The sequence below is a fragment of the Ambystoma mexicanum genome, chromosome 13, assembly GCF_040938575.1.
Source record: "Ambystoma mexicanum isolate Mex_15411 chromosome 13, UKY_AmexF1_1, whole genome shotgun sequence".
Taxonomy (NCBI): domain Eukaryota; kingdom Metazoa; phylum Chordata; class Amphibia; order Caudata; family Ambystomatidae; genus Ambystoma; species Ambystoma mexicanum.
This window is the reverse complement of record NC_090938.1, coordinates 730,072,154-730,097,735: the sequence shown is the minus strand read 5'-3', so window position 1 is coordinate 730,097,735 and position 25,582 is coordinate 730,072,154. Positions and strand designations below refer to the sequence as shown.

Genomic DNA, 25,582 nt, shown 5'->3' with positions numbered 1-25,582 from the left:
GTGCCGGGGAGGGTGCGCCCTGCCTGGCGCCCGTAGAGCCCGACCGTTCGGCGCTCCCGGTGCCAGCGGACTCGCGGTGCTTGGCCTTATGTTGGGCCCCCGTCGCCGGGGCGCCCTCAAAGGTCTTAGAAGACCGCTCGGATTTCTTCTTCTTCTCGCCAGACGGGCTCTTACCCTCCAGCCAGTTGGCGAGACGTTGATGGCGGTCCTTCATGGTCCGTTCCGACATGTTGCCGCAAAACGCACAGTCCTTCTCCACGTGCGTCTTGTCCTCATGAAGGCAGTAAAGGCAGAAAGAGTGTTCGTCCTCCTTGAAGACGTTCTGCAGCTGGCATCCAGGGCAGACCCTGAACAGCTTTCCGGGCGTCGAGCTTCCCTTCTCCTGGGCCATCTCCGAGACCGGGCCTGAGAAGCTTCTGGATTCCTCCGAAGTGTAGCTCGACGAAATCTTCACCCTTGAGGGGCACAGATGAATCCGACACGGGTCCCCGTTGATCGGATGTAGGATCGGTGGAGCTTGAGGCTCTTTGACCGAAAGAATCGAAGTTTTTTGTGAAAAAAGCGCGAAAAATAGCACTAACGCTCGAGAGCAATAGCACGAGGATCCCAACACATGAACATGCGGTAAAAATCTGAAGATGGCTGCCAGAGGCGGTGCTTAGGTAGAGGGCAGTTATTGGCTGTGGTCAGTATGACGCAGAGACCAGTGATTGGTTATTACTACGAAAGACAGATCAGAAACGAAACTGATACTGGTTTTTTCTTTACCGAGGATTCCCAGCCTGACGACGGGGAATATTCATGAGCATGTGAATCCATGCCAGACCCCATGCTGGAGAAACGTGCTCTTCCTGGCGTTGCTGCATCTTCACTTTAACAGACGGCTGCCTTTCATTTCCACGCAACCACGGTGCAGAACAATCCTGCTTCCAAGAATATCTTGGACGTTTTAATTTATTCACCCCAACGTTCCAAGGGGTAGAGGCGCAGTTCCGCATATGTCAACACGTTCAGGCTGACATCTTTTGTCTTCTTTGCTGCTCGCTGCCTCACATCCCACTATATTCAGCTTCTTTATTTCTGCATCTCACCATCAATGAAAACGCTTCCTGAACACTTCCTAGCGTGCACGTCATCACGTTAGGCCACGTACTAAGGGCCATTCCTTAAATGTTTCTCTACTTCTTCCGACAACTACAGCCACAATACGAATGGCTTTATTACAACGTTCGGGACTCTATGTCTTCGGGGATTGCTGAGAACACCTGTTCATCAGCATTCTATGCTCGCCAGCACCCCCGGCACATTCCATTGCGTCATCATTTCACAGGTGAATCTCACGCAGCACTCATCTGTGGAGCTGTGACAATTCTAACGGTCGCAACACGCTCCCAAACCTCCATTCAGAACCAAATATCACTGTAAACTGCAGGCTGCTCCTAGAAACTTGCCGACTTCACGGTCAGTAATCACTTCCATTATGCCACAATGTCAGTAACTGCCAATTGCTGGTTAATGTGGCAATATTCAAATCTAACGTCAATTAATGCGCATGCTTTCATCTCCATCACCACGTTGGGCTGGCACATTTCCCTTACATTACAGTACTTTAGACAAAGCCAGCTGGCTGCCTGCTTGCAAGGAGTCTTGTACTCTGGTGCGCTCCTCATACATTCAAGAGCTAGAACAGTCTTTAATACTTCATAGTAGCTGCTTGCATGCCCAGCATATGACTCAGCCCCAGACAGCCCATTTACAGTACCTTTTCTTTTGTCTGTGAACAAGGGCATTTCCACTCATAACTTCTCTGGCTGCCTGCAAGGGAGAATATGTCTTCCCATCCCCAACAGGACTTATGCCACGTCGAGTTCAGGGAATCATTTTCACCATCAGCCCTCACCAGCTTCACTTCTGTGGGCACTTTTCATAATTTCTGCTTCACCACAGGGCGCCATCACATCACTGGACAGCTTCACTTTTGTTGATGTCTGAAAATGTGGGTCTTCCTTGCTCCTCCCCCGCCTTGGCCCTGGGTGATGGGTCTTACTTGTATGTGGGGGCAGTGCTGACCACCACTTTGTCCTCCTCTCTCCTGCACCCCCCGCAGCAGGCTCCTTCAGACTTCAACTTGTTATTATGTGCGCAGGCTCTTCTTGAAAGCCATCCTCGTCGCCATTGTTATGAAGTGACTTCCAGGCTTTCTTAGTTACTTCTTAGGTTTATTACAGGACTTAAAGACACAGTTACAAGAAGGATAAATACATGAGAGTATGGACTATATCAGCACTGGCCCCATCACCCAGGCAGGGAAGCTCTAACTGCCTCAGTATGGAACCTTCAGATAAACATTCCACCATCCACACAGTGACATTCCATCTGACATCACAGGCTCACAGCAAGACAGCATTACACAGACAGCCGTGTGGGTCCAGCACACACCACCTTATGCGGGGTGCTTGTGGGTTACATTGCAACTCCTTTTCCCACTACTTATGTAGCTTTGTTACATCGACTAACTAACCTAAATGGCTGGTGGCAGTGGATACGCTTTCTACATTTTTGTGCAGGTTACTAGCAGGATGATTTCTCAGCTGCAGTACAGCATCCATGGGTGACCATTTCCCCAAAATGCCCCCCACACCGCCACTCAGTCTTCCCTTTTTGCCATTTCGGCGTGGAAGCTTTATCATTTCAAGTAGGATTGGGTCCTTTGTGAGTTTTGCCTTTGGCGGGATTCACCCCTGAAGCCCGCCCAGGCTGCAGTGTGTCTGGCAAGGCAGGGAGGAAGCGTCCCAAAACATCACTGTCCTTTGTTTGTAGGTGTGCCTGGCTGAAACCAGTTCTAACTGGGCTGCTGGCTGTCCTGCTGGACAGTCAACCCCCAGGTGATTGACAGATCCAGGTGAGTGAATGAATGGGGTCCAGCATATAAGGCGAGGATTTTTGGACTACAGGCAGAGTCGAACACTGAAACAAGGAATCCGGAGCAGAGACGCCAGCAGCATCTTCAACAATCACGGAATTACCGGTGAAGCCCTGCAGCTGTGCTGACCCTATCTTCATATCAACAGGGAAGCTCCGAGGAGGACTTCCTCCCTTGGGCTGGTGGGACCAACTAGCCTCAAGACATTCTTCAATTTGGCCCATTCCCCTCCTTCTCCACCCCTGACGTCCCGCAACATTCCTGGGCTGCAGAACGCCAATACTCGGGGTACCTGGACCATTTGCAAGTGCGTCATCTTACGAATATCGTATCTTGCTGAAACTTTGCAGGCATTTGTGTGGATCTCCAGAGGCAGGAATTCTTCACCAAACGTCCCCTCACCAGAGTTCAGGATCGAGTAATCGAAGAGAATACAACCAGTGATATTAGTTTCTTCTTGGTGCTAAGAAAAAGGCACCAAAACTACAAAGTGCTGTTGAGTGAGCTGAATCCTTTGATGCCGACCCCTTCTCTGAAGTGCTGCTGCAGAAGCCCAACAGTCTTCCCTTTCGTCACCCTGACCAAGGAGCAGGAATCATGGTCTTCATTGTTGCATCCTGAAGGTGAGCAGCTACATTTTCAACTTCACTCTTCAGGTACTATGGGGGTTGGGTTACACTTACCAGAAGCCCTTGGTGCTCCTTTGCTTTGGGAGTGCCGTTTTCTTCAATTGGGAGTTGACCTCAACTCTGCTGTGCAGGTCTTGCAACCTGAACCACAACAGGATGACCCTCTTCAGTTCCTGTGTTTTCTATAAGAACCACTGACTAGTTACCTAACTTTTCTGTGAAGATTTCCATCTGAACTGGTTCTGTCCATTTGACTGTGGCTTTGCTGGTTTCCCAAAGGTCCATCTTCTTGATCCTACTGGCATTGGCAATGCTGGTTCCTCCATAAACTTTAATTGTGAACACTTTTTTTAGTTACACTGTCTAAATCCCTCTGGGAGAGTACATTGTTACTTTACAGTTGCTAGCTGTGTTCTGGCTAACCTTTCCTTCCCCTTAAACTGAATTTTGCAAAGGTGAAACATAGAAGTGCTTTTGCTGACCTTATGTCACTCTGTGTGCGGATACGAAAGATATATGAAAAGTTACTCAGCTGCATTATTGTTCCTTTTATAATCTTATTCCACTTCTTATTGACTGTTATTATTAGTTACTACAATTTAGAATAATTAAATAATAATTTTTAATATAAGTTTAAGTGAGTAAGCGTTTCCTTGGATCTCTGTACGAAATGGTTTCTTTGTACTGCTCTACATCTTGCATAACTCCTTCCTAAGATAAGCCTGGCTGCTCAGCCACTCTACTGACTTGTGTAGTACATTAAGCGTTGGGTCCCTAATACCAAGAGATAAATCTTATGATGTCTAACCCCAGTTGGACTTTGGAAAGAATTACCCAACAGGAAGAAGTTAACGTTTTCCATCCCCCTAGGCAGATCCCAAAAAGCAATGCAGTCACTTCACTACAGAATAAGGGATTTAAACTGTTTATGTGCAAGACCCTGGGAGCCTCCTTGGGAATCCCCAAAATAATCCAGATAACAGGCATCCTGAAGTTGTCAGACAACTTAGTAAGGAACAGTTAATGTGTGCTCCAAAGCTCTAGGGTTGGTGTGCTCCAAGCAAACTTCTTGTCCTTTAGCTAGACCAACCCAAGACATCAAACCCGTGTTTCATCAGAGCCTGACTTGCTTTCAGGTTTTCCTTTGCTTCACCCATCATCTTTGCCATTCTTCTTCTTGGACTAAGGACATGCACGTTTTGACTGGGCAAAAAGGTTTCTCAAACATCTATGGCGTAGGCCAATGGACCTCTCACAGGATGGCCAAAGAGCAATTTATCCAACGCTACTTCAGTCACTTTCTGGAGGCAAAGAGAATGAATGATAAGGGGAAATTCTACTTCTTGGAGGGTTTTTTAAGGCACCCATCACACTCTTAAATGTTTTGTTGAATCTATGAACTAAGCCATTGGTCAGAGGATGGGAAATGGTGTAAATGTGTAGCCTGCCCTGCATCCCTGTCACATAGCTGGTGTAATAAAAGGAACAAGTTACTTACCTGTAACTGTTGTTCTCCAGCATGGGTCTGGCATGGATTCACATGCTCATGAATATTCCCCGTCGTCAGGCTGGGAATCCTCGGTAAAGAAAAAACCAGTATCAGTTTCGTTTCTGATCTGTCTTTCGTAGTAATAACCAATCACTGGTCTCTGCGTCATACTGACCACAGCCAATGACTGCCCTCTACCTAAGCACCGCCTCTGGCAGCCATCTTCAGATTTGGAAGCACGTGAAGTGGCAGTATGACCAAGTGAAGAGCCGCAGAGGGGTAGGCGGGAGGGTTCGCATGTGAATCCATGCCAGACCCATGCTGGAGAACAACAGTTACAGGTAAGTAACTTGTTCCTTCTCCAGCATGGGGTCTGGCATGGATTCACATGCTCATGAATAAAGAATACATAGCAGTACACACATGCACAACCACGGGAGGTGGCAAAGGCTCAACATTAAGCATTACATCAAACTCAACATTAAGCATCTTACCTCCTCACCAGGCTCACCTCAGGCGCAGCACTGCTTGGCCGACCCTGGACTCCTCCCTGGAATCCCGGTCGACGCAGTAGAATTTCGTGAAGGTGTGCGTCGACCTCCACGTAGCAGCCCTGCATATGTCCAGCAGGGGCACACCAGAAAGGAACGCCGTGGTAGCTGCGATCGCTCTGGTGGAATGGGCTCTCGGACGGCCAGGCAGCGGTCGGTTTGCCAACCGATGACAGTACATGATACAGCCGGAGAGCCATCTGGAAATGGAAGCCTTCGAGAGAGCCTTCCCCTGATTGACAGGTCCAAAGTTCACAAAGAGTTGTGACGTCTTCCGAAAACACTTCGTGCGGTCCACGTAGAACTTCAGCGCTCTAGCCACATCCAGCGAGTGCAAAGTCCTCTCAGCCGGCGACGAAGGCGACGGGAAGAACACAGGCAACACCAAGGGTTCGTTGAGATGGAAGTCCGACGGTACCTTGGGCATGAAGGAGGGGTGCGTCCTGAGCACTACCCTCGTGTCGTGAAAAGTCAAGTACGGGGCCTTGCAGGAAAGGGCCTGGATCTCTCCCACCCGTCGTGCGGAGGTGATGGCCACAAGAAACGCTGTTTTCCACGACAGAAACTTCAATGGGGCCGAGTGCAGAGGCTCGAACGGAGGTCCCATGAGCTTGGTCAGCACCACGTTGAGCTCCCACGCCGGGGCCGGAGCCTTCACCGGCGGGAACGATCTGAACAGTCCCTTCATGAACTCTTTCACCAGACGATGAGACCACAAGGACGTCCGACCCGTGGTTCTGGTGTATCGGGAGATCGCAGTAAGATGAATCTTGATGGACGCGTGTGCCAGTCCAGCTTTGGCCAGCGTCAGCAGGTACGGCAGTACCTGGGGAGCCGTAATCCGTAGAGGGTTAATCTTCTGTGCGTGGCACCAGACAGAGAACCTCTTCCATTTGTGTCCGTAGCATTTAAGAGTCGAGGACGCCCTGGCCTTTGCAAGAACCTCTCTGCAGTCGGCCGGTATGTCGTATCCTCCAAACTCTAGCGCTGCAGGAGCCAGGCCTGCAAGTTCAGCGATTTCGGGTCGTGGTGGAGGATGGCGCCTCCTTCCCTGGAGAGTAGATCCGCGTCCACCGGCAGCTTGATCGGCGGGGACCCTGACAAGTCCAGAAGGTCCGGGAACCATATCTGCCTCGGCCACGCAGGTGCGACGAGGATCATCCTGCACCGTGACCTCTTGAGCTGGTTGACGAGCCGGATTAGCAGTGGCAAAGGAGGGAACGCGTAGAGGAACAGGCCCTCCCAGGGGAACGAGAAAGCATCGCCCATGCTCCTCGCCTGGGGAAACCTGCTGGCGAACCTCCGGCACTTGGAGTTCGTCGCCGTCGCGAACAGGTCGATCTGGGGTGTGCCCCACCGTCGGAAGAGGCGATCCACTAGATCCTGCCGTAGTTCCCACTCGTGGCACGAGCGCAGCTTCCTGCTGAGTGAGTCGGCGATGGTGTTTTTTATCCCTGCCAGATGAAACGGCACCAGAATCATCCTTTGGGCGACGGCCCAATGCCACAGGTCCTGCGCCTCCTTGGACAGTGCTGGGGACCTGGTTCCGCCCTGTTTCCTGATGTAAAACATGGTGGTGGTGTTGTCGGTGAAGATCCTCACCACCTTGCCCTTGAGGGACGGAAGGAAGGACCTGAGGGCCCAGAACACTGCACAGAGCTCCAGGACGTTGATATGGAGGGACTTCTCCGTCGGGAGCCAAAGGCCTCTCGCGTGCAGATTTTCGGTGTGCGCTCCCCACCCTTCCAGGGAGGCATCCGTGGTCACTGTCTCCTGGTGGTCTGGGGTCTGGAAGTCCATGCCCGCCGTCAGATGCGCGCGGATGCCCCACCACCGGACCGCTCGGCGGAAACTCTCGTCGAGTGTGATCCTCTCCTCGAAGCCGCCCGTCGTTTGGATCCAGCGTGCGTCCAGAAACTCCTGCAACGGGCGCATCCGGAGCCTGCACATGGGAATGAGGTAGATGCAAGAAGACATCATTCCGAGGAGGGACTTGATGGACCTCACCTTGGCCGCGTCGGAAACCAACATCCGCTGTACCTTGCCCAGGATGGACCTGGTCCTTTCCTCCGACGGGGAGGCCAGAAGGGACACTGTGTCGAGCTTCGCTCCCAGAAACAGTGCGTTTTGCGCGGGTACCAGGTGGGACTTGGCGTAGTTCACGGAGAATCCCAGGTCCGTGAGAAGTTGGACGGTCCTTGCCGTGTGATCCACGGCGAGCTCCCTCGTCTTGGCTCGGATGAGCCAGTCGTCCAGGTAGGGGTAGACGTGGATCCCCTCGCGGCGCAGCTGCGCCGCCACCGGTGCAAAGCACTTGGTGAATACCCTGGGTGCCGACCGTAGTCCGAAGGGGAGGGCTTTGAACTGGTAGTGACGCCCTTGGACCACAAACCTGAGGAATTTTCGGTGCCCCTTTAGGATGGGAATATGGAAGTAGGCATCCTCCAAATCCAACGACGACAGGAAGTCTCCTTCCTCCAGCTGACCCAGGACGTGCTGGAGGGTGACCATCCGGAACTTTTGCGCCTTGATGAACTTGTTCAGACGTCGCAGGTCCAGGATGGGGCGCCATCCCCCCGTCTTCTTCTTCACGAGGAAGTATCTCGAGTAAACTCCGGAGCCCCGAAGCCTCTTTGGGACGAGTTCGATGGCGCCCTTCCTGAGCATCGCCTTTACCTCCAGGAGAAGTTGAGGGACGTGAAGTTCTTTCCTGGCCACGGGGGGGACGCGCGGACACCTTCTTTGAAACTCGAGCGCGTGGCCCCGGGCCAAGGCGTCCAGCACCCAACGGTCGGTGGAGATGGACTCCCACACGCTGACGAAGCTCGCCAGCCGGCCTCCCACCGGGGTGCTTCGGTGGGGGCCCGACCCCAAGGCCGGTTCAATCCTGCTTCGACGAGGCTTTGCCGCCTTGACCTCTGTAGGCCTCCTGAGCCGACAAGCGGGCCGCTTGACGGTAGGTGGAGAAACCGCCGCCGGAACTTTTGGAGGCGCCCTTGCCTCCGCTGCTCCGAAAGGGCGTCCGTCGTTGTTGCAGAACTCCAAGGGCCCGGGCCGTCTCAGTGTCCGCTTTAATGGCCTGAAGGGAATCGTCCACTGTTTTCCCAAACAGGTTGTTCCCATCGAAGGGCATGTCCAGGACTCTGGTCTGAACGTCTTGACGGAAGTCCGTAGCCTTGAGCCATCCACGCCGCCTAAGGCAAACGCCGTTGCCCAACTGGCGGAACCCAGTGTCGGCGATGTCCGTCGCAACGGTAATGGCCGAAGCCCCCTCACCTTCCTGCAGGATCTCCAGGGCCTCTGCCCTCTTGTCGTCCGGCAAGAAGTCCAGCAGGGGAGCCAGTTTGTACCAGAGCTCCCTGTCGTAGCGGGCCACGATAGCCAAGGCGTTGGCCGCTTTAATCGTCGTCGCCGCAGACGAGATGACTCTGCGTCCCATAGCGTCCAATTTCTTTCCCTCGCCGTCCGGTGGGGAAGTCGATGTGGAGGCCGCACCCCCCCCGCTTTTTTCCTGGCCGCCGCGGAGACGACGGAGTCCGGGGTGGGCTGCGCCCGGAGGCACAGGGGGGCCGTGTCCGGGACCCGGTACTTCTTCTCGTACCGGTCTCTTCTAGCTGGCGTCGTGGAAGGGTTCTTGAGGAGGGTGAGGCCCTCATCCCAAATGTCGTCCAATAGAGGCACTGAGAGGACCGTCTTCCTCTTGGCCTCGCGCCGCTGATAAAGGAAGCCTTCCTTCTTCTTCTCCTCAGGGCAGAGTTGGAAAAGCTCGGATGCCCTGGTGATCATGGAGTGGAACGATCCAATCTCATCGGGCGGAGAAGCCCTGGTGGGAGGCGACGACGGTACATCCTCGTCGTATACCTCGTCGTCCGTACCCGTCGCTGCCGTGTCAGTCCCCGTATCATCCCCTCGGGTGGACGGGGAGGAGGGCTGGAAGGGGCGCGACGGCTGAAAAGGAGGCGGAGGGTGGATCCTTCTTTTCTTGGTAGGGGGAACACCAGAAGGTCCCGGTTCTGGGTCCCCCGACGGGAGAGGTTCCGTCGGCAACGGTAGTCTCGTCCTTATCTCTGAGCATAAGGACTGTATAGCCAACAAAATGGCCGCCGAGTTGTCTCGCGGCGCTGGCAGAGGGGAATCCGACGGGCGATCAGGGGCCCCGTCGGTACCCTCGACGATGTCGTCGTCACCTGCGTCGGGATCCATCCCGACGGGTCGGTCTTCTTCCACGCCGAGGCCGTGGCTTAAGACTTCGACCAGCTCCTCCTCCGAGGTTGAGGCCGAATCTACGACGACGCCCTGCCCCCCCTTTTTCTTCCCCACGGGGGATTTCACGGGGGGCCTATCGATGGGCACAAAAGAGGACTCCCTCCGAGGTGGCAGGGAGACTCTGAGCCCCGAGGTCGCCACCACTGGTGTAGCCTCCACAGGCTGAGCCAGGGCCGCCGCAACAGTTTCGATAGAGGGCTTGGCCGGATGGATTAAGGCCTTCACCACCTTAGGTGCGCTCACCGCCTTATCCTTGAGGGGGGGGACACTGCCTCGCTCCCCCTCCGCCTTCGAGCTCGACCGGGGCCTCTCCAGGAGCTTCGCCGGGTGCTCGGCCTTCCTCTTACCCGACCCCGAGCGTTGGCTCGTGGTTGATGGTGCCGGGGAGGGTGCGCCCTGCCTGGCGCCCGTAGAGCCCGACCGTTCGGCGCTCCCGGTGCCAGCGGACTCGCGGTGCTTGGCCTTATGTTGGACCCCCGTCGCCGGGGCGTCCTCAAAGGTCATAGAAGACCGCTCGGCTTTCTTCTTCTTCTTCTCGCCGGACGGGCTCTTCCCTTCCAGCCAGTTGGCGAGACGTTGATGGCGGTCCTTCATGGTCCGCTCCGACATGTTGCCGCAAAACGCACAGTCCTTCTCCACTTGCGTCTTGTCCTCATGTAGGCAGTAAAGACAAAAAGAGTGTTCGTCCTCCTTGAAGACGTTCTGCAGCTGGCATCCAGGGCAGACCATCAACAGCTTTCCGGGCGTCGAGCTTCCCTTCTCCTGGGCCATGACCGGGCCTGAGAAACTTCTGGAGTCCTCCAAAAGCGTAGCTCGACGAAATCTTCACCCTTGAGGGGCGCAGACGAATCCGACACGGGTCCCCGTTGATCGGATGGAGAATCGGTGGAGCTTGAGGCTCTTTTTGACCGAAAAAACGAAGTTTTGAGAAAAAACGTGAAAAAAATAGCACTAACGCTCGAGAGCAATAGCACGAGGACCCCAACACATGAACGTGCGGTAAAAATCTGAAGATGGCTGCCAGAGGCGGTGCTTAGGTAGAGGGCAGTCATTGGCTGTGGTCAGTATGACGCAGAGACCAGTGATTGGTTATTACTACGAAAGACAGATCAGAAACGAAACTGATACTGGTTTTTTCTTTACCGAGGATTCCCAGCCTGACGACGGGGAATATTCATGAGCATGTGAATCCATGCCAGACCCCATGCTGGAGAAATGCAAGTTCTGCGCGGTGAAAAGGTGCGCACATATCAATTGCAAGAGTAGCACTGTAAAAGGGAAGGGGGCTCCTTTTCATTGTTATACAAGCCAAACCCAAAATGAAGGTAATTTACATATAACAGAAATGTAGGGGCACCGTTAAGTTTAACCAAACCTAGAGGTAGGCTAAAACAAGGAAAATAGGCCTTGTAGCATGCCTTGGCAGCCAACGTGTATTAACTTGTATTAATCTGCAACAAAGCCGGAGCGGCTGGTAACACATCGCAGGTCGCACAATCCCAGGCTGGTATGGTAAGAAGCAAAACAGTTATTTTTCAAGGTCCCAGATTAAAACCCATTGGTCCCAACGACAGGCATGGAGAGCATAATCATTTAATAAGTCAAAATAATTTGCGAAACATGATTTCTAGATGGAATTAAGAGAACCACAGAGGTTTCAAATTGCCACTTAGCACATTTTGCCTGGGAAGAAGGCCGTAGACTTCTTAATATGTAACATTTGTATAACTACGTTCAAGGTTCAAGGCTCTAGCAGTGTCATGGAGGGGCGCTCTTCTCACAAGCATTTAGATGAGATGACCGGGGCAATTGAATTAAGTTCTGGTGGTCATCTCAAATGTTTCAATGAATTGTCATTATGATGTGGTGGTTGGATTGTGATGTCACATATTCCAATTGTGGCCGGTGTGGCAAGGTTTGTGGACCCAATTACAGAATATAATGTATGTTTTTCTATAAGGGTCTGATGTGCAAGAACCAATCATCTCGGTATGGGGAGATTTTTTCATGTTGTGAAGTTATGAATGTTAATCAGCTCCATTATTCTAAAAGTCTTAGGGCCTCATTACGAGTAGCGCGGTAAAAACGGGGTCATTACCGGCATGGAGGTACGAGCGGGTCCATGCTCATGACGCCGCTAATAGCGGGTGATTACGAGTGCGCGAGCATGCGCGGACCCCCATGCCGGTAATGGCCATACTGGCATGCCGCTAAGGCCCTCCAACCCCCGATAGCGCCATCACGGCACCTGCCGATACCGTCACCGCCTAGGAGGAACCCCTTAATACGGACCCGGTAATAACAACATGCTAATACCAGGCTCGTAATACCAGACCCGGAAGTAACGGCATTGCGTCGGAATGGGAAATGCGCCGGCGGCCATCTTTAAAAACACAATCCATTGCAATCCTCCCAAACCACCAGTTGTTTCCAGGAGAGCTCAGTGGCAATACTTTCATTATGTCTAAGGCAACTCGGAAGACCACCCCCCACCTGCGGAAACAGCGTTTTTCAGATGCTGAATTAAACATGCTTGCAGACACCCTTGCCGCACATGCTGATGTGATCAAATCTCAGAACCTGAAGCGAGGTGCAGCACCGCAAGAAGGAGATTTGGCAGGAGGTAGCCCGCAAGGTCTCCGCTGTTGGAACCACCCCACGCACTGTTAGGGATTGCAAGAAGAGGTGGGATGACCTCCGCCTCAGGGTCTGTAACATCCTTGCAAGCAACAGGGGGGGAGGCCATGGCCACAGGCGGGGTCCCCACTCTCCTGCCAAACTGACCACCTGGGAGGGATTTGGGGAGGTGGAGACGGGTGCAGCAAAATCACCAGAAGGAGGTGAGTGACCCTGCAGATCCCTGTAGGGGAAACCATGACATAGCATAAGTGATGTGGAAGAGAGTCTAGGGAAGGCAATGCATGTCCCAACACCCACATGAACATATTCAAGTCCAGATGGAGTGCCAAACCCTGCCACACAGAAATGCATGCTGAGTGCCAATCCCATTACCAACACACAGCCAACACACATGGACCGCGCCCATGTAATACATCACACAAACCCCAATACAACAGCATGCCACTTGGCATGCAGCAAATGCCAAAATGACTACCCTGTGTGACACACCTGTAATTCATGAATGCATGATTAATGAAATAATGCACAGCACCATAGTATGCATCTGGCATGTAACACCATCACTGATGTCCTGCATCTCTTCTACCCCCCCAGGCACCGATGGAGAAGATACCAGCCAGGACACCACCACGAGGGCATCCACGTCCCGGCCACAGAAAAGGGCAACCAACACCACTACCTCCCGGGCAGCCTCGCAGCCCACACCTACAGCCAGTGCGCCTGACACTGTCGACACCCAGCTGCCAACACCTACAGCCAGTGTGCCTGACACTGTCGACACCCAGCTGCCCACACCAGTAGAAGGGGAGGCCCTAGAAGCACTGGCCACCACCGAAGATGACTTGGAGGAGTATGTGGACCAGGAAGGAGTCACGGAAGTGGCATGTCCAGGCACCCCAAGACCCGTGTCCACCCCCCTGCCCCAAACTCAGCCCTCACCCACCTACAGCAGTGCTGACCCCTGCCTGCACGATTCTGACCTGAGCCCCTTCCTCGAGGACAGCACTGATAATGCAGGCCCTGTGACAGCACCCCCCACCACTCCTGCTCCGACCAACAGCCTTGAGTCACGGCTGGTGAGGGTGGAGGCCTGACAGGAGTCGATGTTGGGGCTCCTGCGCCAATACATAGCGGATGGCGAGGACACCAGGCGGGAGATAGCCACAGCCATAGCGTGTACCACAGCTGCCATAACAGCCGACACAGCCGCAGTCAATGCCTCGGCAGTGCTGATGAGAGACTGCCTGGGGGCCATCACACAGGTACTGACATCCACCCTGCTGCACATGCAGCGGCCACGACTTGCAGCAGGCGTGGAAATCCCCACCTAACCCTCATCAGCCACCACACCTGCTTCCTCTGTCCCCACCAGCCCTGTACTTCCTACGAGAAGGAGTGTGAGACACACTGAAATGCTGCTCCCGGCCAGCAAGTGTGGGAGGACAATGGGAGTGGCTCACATGGTGTTGGTGTGAATGGGAGCATTTGGGGGAGTTTATTGGGGGGGGATGGGAGTTCACTGGGGGTTTTGGGGGTTGGGAGGGTTGTCACATTTTTGCAGTTTGAACCAATACACCCGTTGTGAGAAAAAACATTAAATGCCTGGACTTAGTTCATTTCGTGTGTATTCATTTAATGTATGACGGTGTTCAGTGCCCAACTCCCAACATTCCCTGTGTGCATGTCCACATGGACCCAGTGTGTCACTGACACATGTCTATCAAATTCCCTGTGGTTCAGAAGTATCCGTGAATCAGTGATTGGTGTACTGCATGGCCATCCATCCTGTGCATCACGTACTGGCAGGGGTGCTGCTTCACCTACATCTCCATCCTCATCATCCTCACCCGGTGCATGCATGTCAATGTCAGGTGGCAGTGGTACATTTCTCCGGACGCACATGTTGTGCAGCATGACACAGGCCATGGTGATCTTTGCCACCTTCTCAGGCCTATAAAGGAGTGCTCCACCAGACCTGCTTAGGCAGCGGAACCGCGCCTTCAACAGGCCAAAGGTCTGCTCAATCACAACACAGGTACGGGTGTGAACCCGATTGTACTCCTCATCATGGCTGTTCTGTGGTTCACGCACAGGGGTAAGTAGCCACGTCTTCAAGGGATGTCCTCCATCACCTGCAAGCAAATACAAATAGGTGTGTGTCACTCTGAGCTGCCACCTTCAGGAATCACAGTCATGCCCGCAGCTATTTGGTGTGGACATGCACATGTCCCTGTACGTATGCACGAATGTTATCTAGATGCATACTATACTGCTATGAGGTGTGGTAGTCTGGATGGCGTTCAATAGATGATGCAGGGTGAAATAATGCATGCTGAGGCGGATGTACTGGTGTTGTACAACAATGTTTAGCCTCCCATTTATGCTGTGTATTCTACACTGTGCATGGTCACACTAGCCACATCGGCACAGTTGCGATCCTGTTTAGTCATGCATTTCTTGACATTCACATGGTGGGCAGGTTGTGCGTCTTACATGTGGTCATTGATATGCGTTAATGGGTCAGATGTGTGCCAATGATGTGTCATGTTGGGGTTGGGAGGTTCAGGTCAGGTGTCATTAGCTCTGCGTGCATTCTCCACTCACGGTCCATTCCCTCCCAGGTGGGGTATGCATCACCCCCCCATTCCCACCCAGATGGAGTATGCATCCCACCATTCCCACCCAGGTGGGGTATGCATCCCCCGCCTTCCCACCCAGGTGGGGTATGCATCGCAACTCATCCCTACCCCAATACACTGCCATGGGCCACTCAGGCAACTCACCAAGCAGCCAGGCACGTGGTCCAGCATGTCGCTCCATGTGACGGGGTAGCGTGGAGTTACGCAGCACAATGGCATCATGTGTTGATCCGGGAAATCTTGTGCAGCAATGTGTGATGATCTTGCTGGAGTCACATACCATCTACACATTGATGGAGTGGTATTGCTTGCGATTGCGATACACCGCCTCTACGGCATGGGGGTCTACCTACATGGGTGCAGTCCAGGGCACCAACACAATTGGGCATGCTTGCCAGTGCATGGAAGCCTACTTTGGTGTCGGCTATCTCCTGGGCAGTCCGTGGTAGGCATATGTGGGTGCTAGCGTGTTTCAGGAGTGCATCCAGCACTTGGTTCAGCATGCGTGAAAAAAGTGGTTGCGAAATGCCATGCAGCTAGCCCACTGTGTGCTGGTAGGTGCCTGTGGCCAGGAAGTGGAGCACAGACACCACCTTTAGTAGCGGGGGGATGGCAGTGCGTATTTCCATCAGGCTGACAATGTCATTGTGTATCATGTCCACTATGGTGGTGATTGTGTCCCGGTCCAACCGATACAGGGTGTGGATCTGCTCAGGGGTTAGAATGAATGGACTGGGTCTGATGCGAGGGATTGGCGGCTGCCTACGAGGAACTACTGGCTGCACTGGTGGTAATTACTGGGCCAGTCTCACCCTCCTTCTCCTGCGTCTCCTCTGTGCTGCCTGTTGTTGCTGCTGTTGTTGCTGTAGTTGTAGCAGTATAGGCATGTCCTCCAGCGCCATGATTGCAACAGCTAGTGGTAGCATTTTGGTGTAGGAAGGGGTGTGGTGTGTGGGTGTACTCCTTTTATACTGGGCCATACTCGATTGAGTCCACCTGTGGTGATTGTGTGCACCTGTGGCAGTTGCCTTGATTGCTGATTGCTGTTTACGGGTGGCCCGCGATGCCTGTATGGCCGCCATCGTGCAGCCCCTAATTACTGCCTTCGGAATACCGCTATTTGCATGCCCGCGTGGGTTGTGATGTCCTCCAATTACCGGCATGCCGGTATTTGCTCCTCGAAGGGGCGTGTGTACGCGCCCATGCTGGTATGAGGGGGCACGGTACGGGCGGTGCCGGTATTGGCGGGTTGTCGGGTCGTAATGACACGGACCCGTTAACAATGCCGCTATTACCATTCCGCCTTCCTTTTTTCATTACCTCCATTCTCGTAATGAGGCCCTTAGAGTTAAAGGAGTTTCTTTGATGGTGCCTTTTCATGCAGTCCAGATCTGCAATATGTTTGAATATAGCTGTCCCAGATGTGTATGGGCCCTTAATAAACCTGCATTACTTCTTGCATGCGTACACTCCTTCGACTACTTTTGTAATTTTCATTGGTGAGTTCCGAGGCGACCCCCTACAACCTGGCATGAGGTTGGATCTCCTTTCAGGGGCAACTTCTTTGGAGAAGAGCCAAACAGAGTAGGAACGGCCTTGACACCACTTAGGCTCACTAAAAGGGAGCCCATCTTCCCAGATGAGTTTCCCCGGGGCCAATCGTTTGGACTAAGAAACCATTTTACGCAGACAAAGCACCACCAGGCTGACCATTAGACTAACAGCCTGTTGGGGTACGCCGACCTTAGGAGTTAAGGATTAAGGCAGTACATACAAAAAAGAGCTACACTGCCGAGCTCGGATTTTCTCCCAACCAGGCTTCAATCAAAGTCCAACAAGTAAAAAGTGAACTTTCTACTACCACTCCTTAGTTGCAATTTTTTGTCAAGGACACACTATTGCTGGCTAAAGGCTAGCGCTGTTAAAGTTACATTAGGATTCAAGGTGCCAGATAACCAAAAGTGGGGATGGGAAGGATAAGACAAAGAGCTGTAGTTTAAATTCCCAGGACGGCAGCATACGTCAACTCTGGGTAAGCATAGTCAACAGAATTTGCAACAGGAGACTCCTCCTAAAGGGGCGAATGATTAGCCAAATGTGCAAACATGCCAAGTAGCTAAAGGGGCTCCAAACCTTCGTGCATTTCAGAGCCAGGAAACATTAGCGGAGTGATCAATCTAGATCAACAAGTTCTTTTTCCTCTAGTCAACCTCAAAAACCAAAGCTTGGATTTCACCACAAAAAATGCAAGGCAACAAGCAAACTCACGCACCAGCTGGAAGAACGGAAGCCTTCGCATCAGGAGGCGCGTGCTCTTCTGATACTTCCGTATCACCTTTCGTGCCAAAATCCCTGTCCGATATCGCCTCATCCTTGCAGCTTCTCTGGAACGTCCTGTAGAGAAAGAACCAAGTGAGGCATAGCACAGGATCTGGTGCAGGCCTTCATGTATGCATTTTCAACTAAATTAATAAAACATTTCAGCAAATATTTGTATGATGTAACCATGCATTGTTACAAGCAAATGACTAAAATAGCTTCCACCATTTGACTATTTCATAACAAAACTGCTTGTGACCCGCTACATCACTCCATGTATGCAATCCATTAACTGCCATAAAGCATCCCAGCGCCATCAATAGCTTACATAATTTGCCAAATAAAGCACACAAAAGGGAGACTGGAAATTGGGCTTATTCGAGATCTGCCAAAACTTCCACAATTACCCAATATAAGAGGTGGAGAAGTTGTGTAAATCTTAAACAGGCAGTTGGATAGGATTGGCAGTGGAATGGTGAGGAAAATAAATAATTATATATTTAATACATTTAAAAAAAATAGATCACACACACCGATGGGAGGAAGGCGTTCCAGGATAGGTTGCAGCAAGAACATTGGCAATGATTACATTTTATTAAACATCTTGTTACAGTATTTTTTCAGGACAACAGAAAATCAAATAGCACAAGTTTGGTTTTATTGCTTCTGTTGTATGCACCCCCCCCCCAAAACCCCATCAAGGATACGAGTTCTTATGTAACACTCTTACCGACTGACTGTAGAGCCGTGAAAGAAGGGAATAGTTTCTTACCTGTAACTCCATTTCTCCAGCATTGGTATCTTTCATGGATTCACATGCTTAGAATATTCCCCGTCGTCAGACTGGGACCCCTCGGTACACATATATAGCCTTTTCCAATCGGAAAACTTCCGGCACTTTTGTGTCCTATCTACGTCCGTTTAGGACCCGCCTACGCATGCTCCGTAGGCCGTCCCCGTATAAGAGGCCCGCCCCCGCGGTTCCCCTTCAGATTTCGGCCCCTCCAAAGTAGGAAGGGTTAAATTTATCAATTAAATACATTACATTCCGGGGAGGTTGGCGGGCGCATGTGAATCCATGAAAGATACCAATGCTGGAGAAATGGAGTTACAGGTAAGAAACTATTCCCTTCTCCAGCATTGGATCTTTCATGGATTCACATGCTTAGAATAGATTGTATAGCAGTAACACTTGAGACGGCGGTGAGAATGTAATGTAATATACCCTCAACATACTACACAATGCATATGTACAGTAGGAATAAGTTACCGCATATAATCTTACCCACCTAAAATAAACTGTCATTAAAAAAGGTAGACAACAGATTCTCCACAGCGTGGAGCTTACCTTACTGAAACAGATGGCGCAGGACAGCTCTTCCCATCTGCACCTCGTCCGCATGCTGCCTGGCAAGGCAGTAGTGGCGAGTAAACGTGTGGGGCACTGACCATGCCGCAGCTTGGCATATGTCCATCAACGGAATTCCTGCCCATAAAGCTGTTGAGGAGGACATCGATCTTGTAGAATGGGCTCTAGGATGTCCTTGCAGTGGCCTTCCGGCCTTAGAGTGACAAAACGCAATCGTCGATGAGACCCATCGAGCCAATCCTTGTTTAGAGATTGCTTTTCCTCTCGTCGACGGACCATATGCGACGAACAGTTGTCTAGTAGACCTGAATTCCTGTGTACGATGTAGGTAAAATTTCAGAGCCCTCTTAACGTCCAGGGTATGAAGAGCTTTTTCTGCTGCCGATGATGGTGTGGCGAAGAAAGTAGGGAGAACAATGTACGAGTGTTTGTGATACACTGTCGGAACTTTTGGGACGAACATAGGATTAGTTGCCAGGACTACTTTGTCCTTAAGATTCTTAGGTATGGCGGGTCTACGACCAGCGCTTGCAGTTCCGAGATTCTTCTAGCTGATGTGATAGCAATCAAGAATGCCAACTTCCACGAAATGAATTTTATGTCGGACGTGGCCATAGGCTCAAAAGGCGGTTTCATTAAGCCTGCCAACACTGTGTTGAGACTCCAAGTCGGGGGGAAACGTTTTTCCGGGGGAAAAGCTCGAAATAAACCCCTCATGAAGTGTTTTACAAGTCTGTCGCTAAATAGAGGAGAAGACTGCCTTTTCCTTGTGAACCTCGAGATGGCCGCCAGGTGCACCTTTATCGATGTGAAGGATAATCCCCTCTCCGCCAAGAGGAGCAGGTAAGGTAGAACTTGTTCCGGCGTCACCGACAACGGTTGTAGGCCCTGTTGTCCCCTACACCATTCACAGAACCTCCGCCACTTATAGGAGTAGGATTTGTTTGTAGAAGGGGCTCTAGCCGCCTGCAGAATTTTTTGACAATCCTCCAAAACGTCTAAAGCACCGAACTCCGAAAAGTCAGGAGCCAGGCTGTAAGGTTGAGACTGTCCGGGTCGTGATGCCACACCGTGCCATTGTCCCGGGATAGTAGGTTCGGGGCTTTCGGAAACCCTATGGGATGTTCCAGCGACAGGTGAAGCAGGTCGGAGAACCACGGTTGCCTTGGCCAGTATGGTGTCACTAGAATTACCCGGCAATTGTATCTGCCTATCCACTGTATTGTCCTCCGTATGAGGGGGAACGGGGGGAAAAGCATAGAGGAACATGTCCGTCCATGGGAAGGAGAATGCCTCCCCCCTGGAGCCCTCTTGAGGCCATCTGCTTGCGAATTACTCGCATTTCTTGTTGTCTTTGGTCGCGAAGGCGTCCAGAGGGGGGTGACCCCATTTCTCGAACACTTTCATCAGGTGAACTGTGTCCAATTCCCACTCGTGTATCTGGGCCATGCTTCTGCTGAGGGAGTCTGCTTGGGAGTTCCTCACTCCTGGAAGGTGATGAGCCACGATGGAAATTTCGTGCTTTAATGCCCAATGCCATGTTTTCTGGGCTTCTATGGAAAGAGTTCTTGATCGCGACCCTCCTTGTTTCCTCAGATAAAACATGGCCGTTGTATTGTCGGTCAGTATTCGTACTCGCGAGCCCTTGATGTGTGGTAGGAATGCCTTCAAGGCCCATCGTACTGCTCTGAGTTCTAACACGTTTATGTGTAGGAGTGACTCCGTTGGAGACCAGCGAGCTCCCCATCCGGTTAGGGACGCATCCGTGACTATGGTTTGCTGAAACTCCGGCTCCTGTAGGGGTACGCCGTTGTTCAGATTGTGGAAACTCTGCCACCACTGAAGGGTCCGAAGCAGCTTGTCGTCGTCGATGGTTATCTTGTCTGACCACGATCCTTGAGCCTGCGTCCATCGGTCCGCGAGGAATTCCTGGACTGGCCTCATGAATAGGCGACAGTTTTCCACCAGATGGATGCAGGATGCCATGGCCCCTAGGACCGAAACGTATTTTCTCACTGAGATCTTGGTGTTTCGCCGTAGTCGGCATGCTTGTTGATTGAGTCTTGAGGTTCTGTCGAGAGAAGGTTTCACTAGCCCTAACTGGGTCTCGAACTGTGCCCCCAGGAATACCAGCGATCTCGATGGCTGCAGAGAGGATTTTTCGAAGTTTATGGCGAATCCCAGCTGTTGTAGAAGCTGCATGGTGGCTTGTAAACTTGTGTTGGTCGACGCTGGGGAGGATCCCCTTACCAGCCAGTCGTCGAGGTATGGGTATACATGGTGGCCTTGCTTCCTTAGCCAGGCCGCTACTGGGGCCAGGCATTTCGTGAACGTTCTGGGGGAGGTCTTGAGCCCAAAAGGAAGAACCGTGAATTGGTAGTGAGTCCGCCCTATTACAAATCTTAGGAATTTCCTGTGTTTCCGACACATTGGAATATGGAAATACGCGTCCTGTAAATCCAGGGACGCTAGAAAATCCCCCTCTTGAACGGCGCGGATCACTTCCTGCAGAGTGTGCATCTTGAATTTTAGGCTCTTCAAAGATTTGTTGAGATCGCGTAAGTCTAAAATGGGACGCCATTTGCCGTTTGGCTTTTTTACGACGAAATATCTTGAGTAGACTCCTTGATCTCTCTGTGATGTTGGAACTAATTCTATCACGCCCTTTGCTAACATGAGTGTTACCTCTTGTTGCAGTATCTTCAGATGGGAATGAGCGGTGAATGCAGGTGGAATTTGCGGAGGGCTGTGTTTGAATTGTAGAGAGTGTCCGTTTCTTATAGTATCCAGCACCCATTGATCCGTCGTTATTCGTTCCCATTCGTCGACATATGCTGAAACTCTTCCCCCCAGAACGGTGTGTTGTATGTCACTGCTGATCTTTATTTTGCTTGTCTCTCGACGACGACGGATATGATGGTCTTTTTCTGGAAGTCTGGAAGTTCCGGCGACGGTTTGCCGTTTGGGAGGCACGTCTGTATCCCTGGGAGGGGTAAGCTGATCTGCCAAAGGATCTGTCTCCAGATGCAGAGAATCTTGAATTACCTGAAGCCCCTCTAAAGGGACGAAAAGACTTGTAGTTTCTGCCACTCTGGAGGGCACCCAATGAACATGCCGTGTCCGAGTCCTCTTTCATTCCCTTTCGGGCTTCGTCCACCTTTTCACCGAAAAGAAGGTCTCCCTCAAAGGGCATATCTAAAACTTTGTATTGTACTTCTGGCCTGAAGTAGGTACACTTAAGCCATGACTGTCGACGTAATACGACCCCATTATTGACTTGCTTGAAGCCTGACTCAGCGAGGTCCACCGCGATGTTTATTGCGTGATTTGAGGCTTCCTCACCTTCTCGGACGAGTAACACCGCTGCCTTCCTATGCTCTTCCGGAAGATGATCAAGCAACGGAGCTAGCCTGTGCCACATCTCCCTATCGTATCTGGCAACAATTGCCAGAGAGTTTGCGGCCTTTACTGTGGTCGCTCCCACGGATAGTACTTTCTTGCCAAAGGCATCTTGGCGTCTCGCTTCGTTCTCAGGAGGAGTCGTGCACTTGTGCTGGGCCTTCGCCTTCCTCGCCGCTGCCGCCGACACCACCGAGTCTGGCGTTGGTTGGGAGGATAAACACTTGGGGGTAGACTCTGGAGCCTTAAACTTTTTTTCCAGGCGTCCTTTCACTGCCGGCTCTGAAAACGGGTGACGCATTGTCTGCAACCCCTCCTTCCATACATGGTCTAGTATCGGTATCGAGAACACAGACCTCCTTCTCTTACCCATGTGGTCGAACAAAAAACAGTCCTTTTTCTGTTCTTCCTGGGACAAACCAAATTCTTTGCATGCCTTCTCCATCATAGAATGGAATGACGCAATGTCGTCTGGAGGGGACGGGTGAGCTGGGCTTCTAGGGGTTTCCAACTCCACCTCTGACTCCCAGGTTGGATCCATGGCTCCCCTGTCAGACTCCGAATCTGGCAGCTCACCTTTCTCTTCTGCCAGTGCTGAGATTGGCGTGCGTAGGTGCGTTGGTTGACGGGACGGGCCCGGCTCGTCGACGGGTGACTGTGGCAGGTTTGCCTGAGGTAGTCTCTGGTCCAACGACTGTAACAACGATTGAAGCGTGGACAGAATTTCCAAAGACACAACAGATTGAAGATTGAGAAGAGGGGCAGATACCGGTATAAAGGATCCCCTCGTCGACGACTTGTCAGCCACTTGTAGCCCTAGGTCTGCTGGGCCAGCTATTCTCTCATTCTCGTCCTCCGAGGACAGCAACACAGCCTGTTCTTGTAGTAAAGTATCCGGGGGGATCGGATCAAAAACTTCAGGCCTCCAGGCCTCCTGTAGAACCCCCGTCGACGAGGACATCGTCGACGTCGTCGTCGGTGGGACGGTGGATGCCACCTGCGTAAGTGGCAGGGTGGAGGCCGATGACTGGGCCGCCGTCGACGACGGTGACTTAGCAGGTGGTTTTGGCGGTCCCGCCTTTTCCACACTTGGCTTGCTTTTACTCGACTCTCGACTCGTGGTCGATCTATGAGGATCGCCCGAGGAGGATTTCCTTTCCTTTGATGAAGATGATTTCTTTGACGAGGAGTCTCTAGTTGAGTGACTTCCAGACGACTCTTTTTCCGTCGGTTGAGATTTCTTCGCCGGTGGCTCCGACGAGGTAGCGCGGCGTGATGTTTTCGCCGATTGTGTGGAGCCTACCTCCAAAGGGGGGTATGCCCCCGCTCCCTCATTCAGCCATGCCACCAGTCGTCGACTGCGGTCTTTGAGGGTTTTTTGAGAAAACCCTTTGCATATGTCGCAGTTATCCGCCGAATGATGAGGGTGGAGGCAATATATACAATCCATATGTCCGTCCCCCTCGTAAACTTTTTTCAAGCCGCACGTCGCGCAAGGGCGAAACAGCGCTTTTCCTGACACGGAGGACATTTTCTGTACTCAAATTCCAGTAACGCAACCTTGTACAAAATAGTAAGACAACGCAAGGAGATCCCACTACTTTGGAGACGGTTGAAATCTGAAGGGGAACCGCGGGGGCAGGCCTCTTATACGGGGACGGCCTACGGAGCATGTGTAGGCGGGTCCTAAAAGGACGTAGATAGGACACAAAAGTGTCGGAAGTTTTCCGATTGGAAAAGGCTATATATGTGTACCGAGGGGTCCCAGTCTGACGATGGGGAATATTCTAAGCATGTGAATCCATGAAAGATCCAATGCTGGAGAAAAGGCATGTACATCAGAACTCCATGGGAAGAAAGGCAGGACAAGTAACACTGTCTAGTCGATAGAATATTAGAGGCTGTAATTCACTGAGGAGCAAGCAGGTGTGTCTTCAACCAGAGGTACTTTCCATGTTACCAGCGTATGCTGCGCTATAGCCATTGGCTTCTGCACATGTGATAGAACCACTCATGTCCCACAGTCCATGAGAGGTTGAATTGTGGACAAATTGGGAAGAGGCCATTAAAATGCCTCTTAACCACAGGATCGGACAACAAAAAGACCCGTTAACGTAGCCACATTTACTGACAAATACATCCTGGAGGAATGCAACTCCACCAGGATCCAGCTTGGTACGACACAGAATACATGGTCAAAATAGGGCGCTAGAATGAGTGCGTTTTAAGCAACACGCGCGTAGCCAAACCATGGCCATTTCCATGTGTGTTCTGACCAGGTACTCTGGTTCCCGGCTGCCTTCATTCGCTCTAGACTTTTGCGTGCAAAACCTGAAGATCAGGACCCTAGGGTCCAAGCTGCTTCAGAGACTGATCGAATGGGTGACAAAACAAAAAACACTGCTGCCAACGTTAGGTCCTCATTGGAACGATCTGCAAGGCTTCCAAAAACCAGACCCTGGTCGGCTGTTAAGATCAATCTTCCTAACCAGCCCCGGGGTGGGTTCCGAGAGGACACCCCAACAGGGAAAGTCTAGCCAAATTCAATAAAGTTAGTGTGACTGAGCAGTAATATTTATTTTAGGCGAATTTGGGGTGGTGTAGTGGTACAATGAGACACGCACACAGGTCCGTCGAATCAGATTAGAGGGGAAATGATAACAATATATTAGGCCATAACATACTCCATGCAATGGAAATAGCAGCCAAGTAGTACTACTCAATCCAAACCTATGCACATATATACATTGACCAAGGGATGACCTCATAGGAAACCAACACTTTACTTTTAAAACAGTTGATAGTTAAAAATACACGTGAATTGCATGCGGTAAAGCAAGTGCAGATAAAATGTAATTTTAGATGTAAAAAGCAGTTATTGAAAGACAGGAACACGGTAGAGCTATGGAAACTACTACATTTTACCTTAAAATAAAGCCTGGATTCTAAAGTCCTTTCCTTCTAAAGTAGGTAGGGCTACTTCCCAAAAAGAGTGACACGTCATAAGCAGATACATCTAGCAGGGAGTCAGAAGTTCCTTAAGTGAAGCAAACACGCACAGGCAAAACCAACAGGCAAGCCAACTATACCAGTGCTGATATAACAAACCTAAGTTCAGTTTTAGGTATTGCTCTCCTAATCCTACCACACTGGGGAACGTTTAGGGGATCCTTGATCAGAACTCCACTGCGCACAACCAGGCAAGGAAGAGGTAGGGTCAGGGCGTTGCGCCTGCACAACCTTATGGCACGGCTGTGAGGGTTGGGGCTGGAAACAGGTATGCAAGGCCCTGCCCCAAACCCCTCCCTTCCCACACGACAGATTTTTCTAGAAACTACCCTGGGGGTGCCTAGACCCA

General features: G+C 51.6%; 1 protein-coding gene across 1 annotated transcript in view; it reads right to left on the bottom strand.

Moving 5' to 3' along the window:
- LOC138520674 (histone H3-like centromeric protein A) overlaps positions 1-25,582 on the bottom strand; it is a 248,912-nt gene that overhangs the window by 148,393 nt on the left and 74,937 nt on the right. The window contains exon 3 of the mRNA XM_069632951.1: positions 17,410-17,531. Coding sequence (XP_069489052.1) covers positions 17,410-17,531 — 122 coding nt within the window. The remainder of the gene's footprint in view (positions 1-17,409; positions 17,532-25,582) is intronic.